Source organism: Terrapene carolina, unplaced genomic scaffold (assembly GCF_002925995.2).
Source record: "Terrapene carolina triunguis isolate 2854851 unplaced genomic scaffold, T_m_triunguis-2.0 Scaffold131, whole genome shotgun sequence".
In the NCBI taxonomy this organism is placed as follows: domain Eukaryota; kingdom Metazoa; phylum Chordata; order Testudines; family Emydidae; genus Terrapene; species Terrapene triunguis.
The window spans coordinates 838697-848110 of NW_020664482.1; the positions used below are offsets into that span (position 1 = coordinate 838697).

At 59.0% G+C, this 9414-nt stretch overlaps 1 protein-coding gene across 1 annotated transcript in view; it reads right to left on the reverse strand.

Moving 5' to 3' along the window:
- Nucleotides 1–959: 959 nt before the first annotated feature.
- The window catches only part of GDPD2 (glycerophosphodiester phosphodiesterase domain containing 2), a 16598-nt gene continuing 8143 nt past the window's right edge, over nt 960–9414 (reverse strand). Inside the window, exons 8-16 of the mRNA XM_029911868.1 lie at nt 8797–8957; nt 5905–6055; nt 5083–5302; nt 3897–3909; nt 3674–3808; nt 3312–3459; nt 3066–3148; nt 2451–2479; nt 960–1951 (exon numbers count right to left, since the gene is read on the reverse strand). Coding sequence (XP_029767728.1) covers nt 1899–1951; nt 2451–2479; nt 3066–3148; nt 3312–3459; nt 3674–3808; nt 3897–3909; nt 5083–5302; nt 5905–6055; nt 8797–8957 — 993 coding nt within the window. The 3' untranslated portion in view covers nt 960–1898. The remainder of the gene's footprint in view (nt 1952–2450; nt 2480–3065; nt 3149–3311; nt 3460–3673; nt 3809–3896; nt 3910–5082; nt 5303–5904; nt 6056–8796; nt 8958–9414) is intronic.

Here is a 9414-nt window from a genome sequence, read left to right on the forward strand (position 1 = left end):
AGGGGACAGGGACGGTTAGATGGGTTGGAGGTTCGGGGGTGTGTGGGGGGGGCAGTCAGGGAACAGGCAGCGGTTGGATAGGCGTGGGAGTCCCGGGGATCTGGTGGGGGCAGGGGTGTGGATAGGAGTCAGAACAGTCAGGGGACAGGTAGGGTGGGGGGGGGTCTCAGGAGGGGGCAGTTGGGGACAAAGATAAGGGAGGCTTAGATAAGGGGTGGGGTCCCGGGGGGTGATTAGGGGCAGGGGTCCCAGGAAGGGGTGATCAGGGGACAAGGAGCATGGAGGGTTGGAGGTTCTGTGGGGGGCAGTCAGGGGGGCGGCAATTGGAAGGGAGTGGCTAGGGGGCAGGGCTACACACACACACACACACACACACACACCCCCGGAGTGTCCTCTTTTTTGAAAGTTCAAATATGGTAACCCTACTGTTGGCGCTGTTGTGGGCACTCTGTCCCTGCTGAGCAAACTGCTCAGGGCTGCCATTAATGACTCTGCACATCCCAGCAGAGGCAGCACTTGACCAGCCACCATGAACTAATCCTTCCAGCCTGCTGCAGCTTCCGGCTCTTACAGATGGGGAAAGCAGAGCATGGAGCAGAGATGGGAGGAGCCCAGGCCCCCAGCCGGCCCAGCGCAGAGCTAGGATCTCCCCTAATCACGCTCTCAGTGTGGTGAGGCCCTGGCTCGGAGCTGTTGCTTGACACTGACCTCACTAGTATAAGCAGGGATTCCTCATCTAATTGGTAGAGCGCCCCTGCTGGGCCAGGGGCTTTCCAGACAGACGAGAGACAGGGTCTGCCCCCGAATTGCTGACGGATGCCAGCTCCTAGACCCAGGGGTCCCTTTGGGGGAGTTCAGAATCAGCTCAGAGATGCTAATTGTTTGGTTTTTTTATCCAATTGGGTCAGTTTATTAACATACATAATTAAGAACAAGTAAAATAGACACATGCTGCTGAGACCCCTGCAGCAAAGAGAGGCCACTTCATGCCCCAGCACACCCCCTCACCAGCAGGATAGCGTCACACCCAGTCCAGGGATGGTGCTTTGAGGGCCTTCACCCAGCACCTGTGTTCTATATGGAAAGACAGCCCCCCCCCCCACGATCCCCTCCATCCAAAGCCAAACCCCATCTCTTCCACTAGACAAGCAGGGTCAGGGTCTCATGGGGCTGGGCCTACTGTTGCATCCCGCACGCATGGCTGGCGGCCAGCGTCAGAGTCTCGAGGAGGATAATGGGCTTCCTCCGCTCAGTGAGGGACCCTTCGTTTCCATCCTGCTGCACTAGGATCCCCACGCTGCAGCCCAGCTGCCCGGGCCCACGATGCGCTCCTGCCCTTTCACCTTTCCCCAGACACAGCTCAAAGCAATCTAGTCCTAGGCTCCCCTATGGCACAAGGCCAGGAGTGCTTTAAACCTGGCTCCCTGTAAACGAAACCCTTCAGGCCTCTCACGCGTCAGGAGACAGGAAAAGCCAGTTCACAGCAGCAGCTGCACCAGTCCCTGCTGTGGTACAAGTGCCCCTGCACAGCAGGTTACAACCGAGGAGCCTCCAAGACAGTATCTGTTCCCACAGCCCCAGGAGGCTGCAAGGCCAAGATCTTGGTGTCCACCCCCAGCTCTGTCCCCGTGGGCAGGGGAACACACGCCTGTCTACTCTAGGACACAGGCCCCTGACCTGCAGGGGAGAGGTGCCCATGGGGGCACGATAAACCCAGCCCCAGTGCCCTGTTCTGCAGGGGGGAGACTGAGGGTTTGTGGGGAGCCCACAGCCTGGAAAGGGCCCTGCAGAGGAAAGGGTATTCAAGGCTGGCAGGAGCAAGTCTGGGCGCTCCCTGCTAACCACCACCTGTGCCCAGCTCAAACCCCTCCACCACCAGGCACCGCGGGGGCTGGGCGTCATTCCTGCATGAGACTGTTGATCTTCGTTAGCAGCACGTCTGACTTGGACTCTGGGGAACCAAATGGGAGAAAGGGTCATTCCAGGAGCCTCTGCCCTCCCCAGGGCTGCCCCAGCCCAGCAACAATCGTGGGGTGGAAGGCAGCTGCTGCTGCAGGAGGCGCTGCCTGGCCCCCCTACACCCTCATCATCTCAGGGAGTAGCACTTGCTAGGGAAGCAGGCAGGATGGGAGCTCCCTTGGCTGGGCTCCCTCCCCTTTTCCCCACAGGGCTGTGGGGGGGGGGGGGGGGGGGGGGGGTGCGGCCCCCTCTCTCTGTCAGGAGAGTTAGGAGGACAGCCTGGGCCCAGAGCCTGGCAGAGCCCCCTGAAAGCTCCCCAGCCTGGGGTGGGGAGAGCCCCTGGGAGCTAAGCTGTGGCAAGGGCCTGGCCCTGCAGGTGAGCAGAGAGACAGTGATCTGAGAGGAAGGGGGAGGGGAAGACCAGGAGCAAGAGGGCGTGGTGAGGAGAGGGACTTAAGGGGGTAGCGGTGTGGGGAGCAGGGGCCCATTACCTGCCGGTTCTTTTCTCCTGGAGCATTTCCTGGAAAGCAAACAGGATTGAAATTCACTCAGGAGAGCGAGTCAGCATTCAGGCCCTTCCGCAGAGAGATCAGCCCAAACCCAGGGCCAGGGCCACTCCCCCAGGGCTCTGCCCCACCACTTGGCCACTGTGGTTTGAACTCAGAGTTGGTAGAGGCCTTTCTGCCATGGCTGGAACGGGACGGGAGTGCCTGCAAACCATAACAAGCCATGGAGGGTCCCAGGGCAATGGAGTCACGCGAGTCCCCTTGGAGGGCTCCCATGCCAGGCCCACCTTGCTCAGCTTATAGGTGGGGGCCAATAAGCCATGACCAAGTCCCACAACAGTGGGATGGAGCAGCTCAGGGCCAGGCTCACGGCAGAGGCCAGGGAGGAAAGCTCCCTCTAAGCCTGCTGTGTCCCAGGTTAGCGCAGTGCAAGGCGGGAGAAGTGGGCTCCCAGCGCTGCAGAGCAGTTCTCCCAGATCAAGAGGGTGGATGGGTGATGGCAGCAGACCCTGCCCTACCTACAGGTCACCCAGAGGGCAGCAGACATGGGGCCTCCTATGCCATGGACAGCTACGGGAGCCCAGAAGAGGCTGAACTTACTGCAGCAGGAGGAAGGCCGAGAGGAGCAGGAGGAAGGAGACGCAGTCGATCACAATCCAAACCATCAGATAGGTGTTGCGGGGCTGCAAGGCAACAAGACAGGACGAATAGCTCAATGGGGACCCCGGCAGAACAGGCCCTGGCAGCACCCCCTGGCCCCCTCGCTGGGGTGTGGCAGTGCAGACGGGCCAGGCGGGCTCAGGGCATGCAGCCTCTGCCAGCGCCACCCAGGGTAGGTTCACTTACGAGCAGCCAGAGGGGGCGCTTCATCTCCTTCAGCACCTGGCAGGCGTTGGTGGTGACAGAGCCGGCCCCCGCGCACCACAGCACGGAGAAGAGCCAGGGCTCATTGACCACGTACAGATTGACGGAGATGTTGTCCTGGCGATACCGGCTGCGGAGGGGATGGAGCCTCGTTAGCGTGGCACAGGCCAGCAGGAACTGGGAAAGCCTGGCTCCCACCCAGCGCTCCCCATGCTCGGGGTTCGAGCCCTACTGCCAGCTGTGGCATCAGGGTGTGTACGTGGCCACAGTGGGGAGCTAGACTCGCCTCTGCGGGGCTGAGGCGCCATTGCTCTGTGCTCCGCACCCTGACAAGGGGCTCTCACCCAATCTGCTCTGTGCTGACGTCCTGGTACGGCAGATTCAGTCGCAGTGGAGACTCTGTTTCATTCCAGCTGCTCTTCAGACCGTAGATTTGCTGAAATCCTGGTGCCTGCTGTCGGACCTGGTCCCTGAGCCCGCGGGGGGGGGCGGGGGGGTGTGGGGGGGGGGGGGGGGGGGGAAATCAGGCCTGGTGTGAGCTGGGAGACCAGGGGGCACTCGCTGTGCTCTGGGACCCAGGCTGCAGGGCCAGCCGCACTGATGTGCACATCCAAGTGGATAGTGGAAGTGGTTACCCAGCCCCCTCTCTGTGCGCCCATCCGGTGCTTGGCCCCAGCAGAGTCCCCATCAGGCCACCTGCCATGGGAGTCTCCCCCAGCAGGTCTGGGAGTGACAGACCTGGACGAGGCATGATGGGGGCCAGCTAGGACCCGCCAAGATGTGCCCGGGACTTTGGGCTGGCTCAGAGCCCCAACAACCCCTTCAGAGCCCCTGCACCCAGTGAGTCCTGGGCACAGGTGCTGGAACTAGGGGTGCAGGGGTGCAGCACCCCCTGGCTTGACGTGCTTTCCACCATATGCGGGGTTTACAGTTTGGTTCAATGGCTCTCAGCCCCCCCACTGTACACATTGTCCCAGTGCCCTGGTCATGGGCAGAGGGCACCCACTGGGCAGAGAGCCCACAGGCCCTTTACTCCAGGGCATGTTCTGTCTGCAAAGTAAACAATTCCTCCCCTAACCGGTGAGCAGGAGCAGGAAGGGGCAGCGAAGCCAGCCGCCAGGCTGGTCTCAGCAGGGCCATGTGCATCCAGCGCCCAAAGGCTGGGGCGGAGGGAATGAAAGCGAGGCTGTAGCGTCAGGGAGCCATGGACCTGCAGGGTGTGGTAGCAGCAGGGAGTACGAAGGTGGCAGCTTGTTAGTTGATTTTCCTGCTTCCTCACCAACTTGGCTCGCTGCCAGGGCTCTCCTGAGTCCCTGTTTACACGTGGGGAGGGAGTGGCACTTGAGCAGGGAGTTCCAAGTAAGTTTACACCTCTCCCTGCCCATTAACCGTACTACAAAGCACCCCAGGCCACTAGGAACAGGCACAGGGCAGCAGCTTGTCCGGCAGCCTATCGCGGACATGGGCCAGGGCCGGACCTGCAATAGGCGAGGACCCGCCCGAGCATCTCGTGTGTGACGTGTGGGTGCTGTGGCACTCAGGGTACCTGGGATCATGGCAAGGGCAGATTCTGAGCACGCTCAGGGAGACTCTAGAGCACCAGGTGGGTCTGACCCGCCCCATGGGGAGGGGAGCTCACCGCTGGTAAAGGGCAGGCTCAGGGACCCCTGGGGGAGGACGTCTGGTCCTGATGCTCAGCCATTCCCTCCTCCGGCTGCCCATCAGGCGTCAGACTCCAGGGGCAGCGCCAGGCTCACCAGCTGCGGCGGGATGCCCGACTCGAGGATGGTTGCCACGGTGACGTTAACGAAGCTCTGGTAGTCCGTGTGGTTCTCGGGCCGGAGGTCGAACATGATGGAGATGTTGTGCTGCTTGGCCTCCTGCAGCACCTGCTCCAGAGACGGGATCTTCTGTGCCCGCGCCTGGCCTTGCGCCTCGCTGGAGAGGCCCTGCACCGAGCGGAACGGATTCCTCTGGAAGGGACAGGCCAGAGTCAGCAGCTACCCCACCTGGGGGGGGGGGGCAGCGCTCACAGCTGGCCCCAGGGCCCTGGCCTCCCACACTGCCCCCTCAACACCATCTCCCAGCGCCAAAGGCACAGGGTGCTCTCCCTCACGCCCACAGCGCCCCCCAGTGCTCACTGCCCCTCACTAGCACGGCAGAGCAGCCGCTCAGACCCCAGGGCGAGGGCACAGAGGGAGGACAGGTCGCCCTGCCACCTGCCGGAGACCAGAGCAGCTCAGCAGTTGGGTGCTAACCAAAGCATCACTGTGTAGGCAGGCACCGAGCCCAGCCAAACAGCACAGCCAGGGAACGGCTCACCCCTCCCAGCCAGCCTTCCCCACGCCTCCGGAAGGTCACAGCAACTCCCAGCTCTAGCAGTGAGGCTTGGAAGGTAGCCCCCCACCCCCACCTCATGGCAGAGGCAAAACTCTCCAGGGCCTGGGAACCCCGGAGGGCTGAGCCCCAGGGCTCTGCCAAGAGCAGCCTGGATCAGTGCAGCAGGCAGAGCCCTCTGCAGGGCAGGGCCAGGCCATGCAGAAACCCTACCACGCCCCGAGGAGGGGGGCCTGACCTCCAGGAACCAGCTGCCGGCGTCGAGCTGCTGGAGATCAGTCCAGTTGAAGGTTGTGCCGCTCATGGTGGCCTGGGCATTGAACACCTTTTGCACGTTGGTGGTCCGGGTGAGCGTCTCGTCGTGCATGAGGAAGGGGATCCTATCAGCACTGGCAAGGGGCAGAGGGGTGGGGTAGTTAGGACCTTGCCCAATGCAGCATCATGGGCTGTTTGCACCCCTCCCCGCAACCTGATCGCCCTGGCACCTCTGCCAGGGATCAGCCCAGTAGCCCCCCCACCCTGCCATGTGTGTCCCAGAATGTGGGGCCATAGGGGAGTGGGGCTGAGAGCCATGGACAGACGCACCAGAGTCAAGGATCAGAGGGGTAGCTGTGTTCGTCTGAATCTGTAAAAAGCAACAGAGGGTCCTGTGGCACCTTTAAGACTAACAGAAGTACTGGAGCATAAGCGTCTGATGAAGTGGGCATTCACCCACGAAAGCTTATGCTCCAATACTTCTGTTAGTCTTAAAGGTGCCACAGGACCCTCTGTTGCACCCGAGTCAGTGCTGGGTGCTGCAATGGTAGCAGCTGGTCACTTATCGGCCCTTCCCCCCACACCCGGCCTGTCCCAAGTCCCACCCTCACCCCATTCACAGGCCAGCAGTATCAGATTCACCATGGCACCGGGCCCAGCGCCAAAGGGGCCCATAACACGCTTCCCGGAGCAGCGGCAGGGATCCAGCATGGGAGCTGAGACCCCCCGGGGCACTGGGAGCTGTAGTTCCTTGGCCAGCTCCCTGCCTAGAGAGCAGGCCCTGGAGCAGGGAAGGAACTACATTTCCCAGCATTCCCTTGGCAGCTATCCACAGGAAAGGGAGGGGGAGGGAGTGGGGAAGCGGAGACCCCATGTGCTTGCTGTGGATGGGGAGCTGGCTGCTAGAAGGGGATGGCAGTGTGAGTGGGGAACAAATGTGCCCTAGGAGTAGAAGTAGGGTGACCAGACAGCAAGTGTGAAAAATCGGGACGGGGGTGGGGGTAATAGGAGCCTGTATAAGAAAGACCTAAAAAATCGGGACTGTCCCTATAAAAAAAATCAGGATATCTGGTCACCTTAAGTAGAAGATATCACCCTCAGAAGACTTCCCCAGACTGGATTAGGGATGCTGGTGTGACTTCGCCTGGCAGCCCCCAAAGAAGGAATTAGGTGGAATGAATGGACACTGCACCTCTATCTGAAGCCTAGCAGGGGAGGTACGTGGACCCCACTAGGAGAAGTTAAAATGAAAAGTAAGGGAGGGGAGGCTCTACTAGAGCACCTGGGCAGCTTTAGGTACAGTACCAGGCACGCAGGAGGATTTCCACTTCTGAGCCATGGAAGCAGAAATTGACTTTTCCTTTCCAGATTTATCCAATATTCAGAAAGGGAATCTAGCACCTGCCTTCCAGATTTGAACCCCTCAAAAATTCAGGAGTGCTCAAGCTCAATTTGGGCAGCTGTTACTTCATTTCTCCCAAATCAAATATGCGGATCCACTGTAACTTGCTGTAGAAAAAGTAGGATAAAATTGAGCAACAAATGCTGGGGTCTTCCCAGTGCTAACTAGGACTGGAATTGTTATTTTCAACAGCCATTACCTTTTTTTAAGTTTTGTTTCTTTAAAAGGAAGACCGTGATATTGCATTGGCAAATTCCCCATAGAAACGAAGAGTGGAACAAAAGAATAATAAAGGCACCTCAACTTTTCTTCATTTATGTAGGACAGTCTTATAATATGGATCCAGATATCCTCCAATCACACAAGCTGAAAATTGTTCCACTTTACTGCAGTTCTGTAACCATGCAGGAACCAGTCCTGTCTGTGTTCTGTGCACATCCAAAATTCCTCCTGAATTCAGAAGTGCCTTGCTTTTGTGACCATACCACCGGATATTTTCAGCCCTTGTAAGCTAAGCAGGTTTACATTTAGTAATTGGGTGGGAAGCCTCTCAGAAAAAGTTAGGTGCTGTAGGAGGTGTTGCTTATTCACTAGGTAATGTGAGACGTTCCTGTTACAATAGTAAATCAGTGCAGCATAGAATGCACTTTGCTCCTCGAGTCTAGAATGGGGTCCTTTGCTTCTATACACAGCCAATTAAAGACAATGAAAAGACTCCCACTGTCTTCAACGGGCTTTGGACAGAACTGGTTATACACGGGGTAACTCCACTGTCTTCATAGCATCCTGGTCCCACAGCAGGGGGGGGGGGGGGCATGTGAGCTTGTGGCAGAGCTGCTGCTCAGAGATAGGAACCGCCTGGCACCCCAGCCTCCAAAATCATCCAGGCTGCACTTTCTGCTCAACTATGTGCTAGCTGAGGGGTGCGTGGGAATTGGTGGCCTCTGCTGCAGGTGATGGGCATCTCAGGTACTTAAAGCCATGGCCTAGAGGAGGGAAGTGCCGAACTGCAGAGCCTGCAGCTGCCTAGGGCCAGCGCTGAGGATTTAGAGTCCTTAGTGCCGCCATTGCAAGGTTCAAGCATGCTCAGCCTGGGAATTGCCACCCCTCCCTTGACTAGGAGCTGCAGCTATCTAAGGCTGGCCTCTGGCAATTGGCCCCATGGCTGTAGCCAGAGAAGCTGCAGGTGGCTCTGTGACTACTGGGGCCATTAAGCTAGAGCAGATAAAGAAACTGGGGTTAACCTCAAGGAACAGAGGTCACCGTAGGAGAGGAATGTCAAGGGGAGCAGGGAAAGAGGGAGCAGGTCAGGCTTGGAGGGGAGAATAGCCCCAGCTGGTGGGGGAGCATGTCCAAGGTAGAGAGGAAACAAGCCTGGGGAGAGGTGGTGGTGACCAGGTAGTAGACTAGCATGTCGCTGGGAGCAGAGGGAGAAAGGCTGGTGTCTTCCATTCCCACGGGCTAGGTCCTCACATTGGGGAAATGGTGTTTGCAGGTGGCTTGCTCACATGGCAGGATGGGGGCTGAGCGAGGGATTTGTCGGAATTGATCAGGTATCCGCTGGCTGTGAAACTCTGAGCTGAGACCAGAGCCACATCCAGTGACTGGTGCCATGGGGGGGTACTGGGACATGGCTAGAGAAGGAGATAAATCTGTGGGGAGTTTCCCTGATCACTATGAAAGTTCTGCCCACATGGGTACAGCTGAGTGAAAAGAACTGGGGGCTGAGGGAGCTGTGTGTGGCAATGCAGATAGTCCTGTAGAGGTGTGTGATCAAAATGAAGGTCTCAGATTCAGTACCGGGTATACTATGGCACCAATGGCACTGCCACACCAGGCCCACACTCGGAGCCCACAACGACTACATGGGGGCCCACAAAAGGTTAATCCGGCCCTGCAGGCCAGGGAGGGGAGCCCTGTGTCTCTCTCCAAGAAATGGGGACCGAGCAGGCTGGGGCACCAGGCCAGAGCACCAGACAGCTGGGCTGGGCTCAGCTTCCCTTGGGGGGTGGGGGAGGGATGGGCGAGGGGTTAGGAGAGGAGGGACTCTCACAAAGGCCAGGCTGGGGCCTGGAGACACCTCCCCCAGCA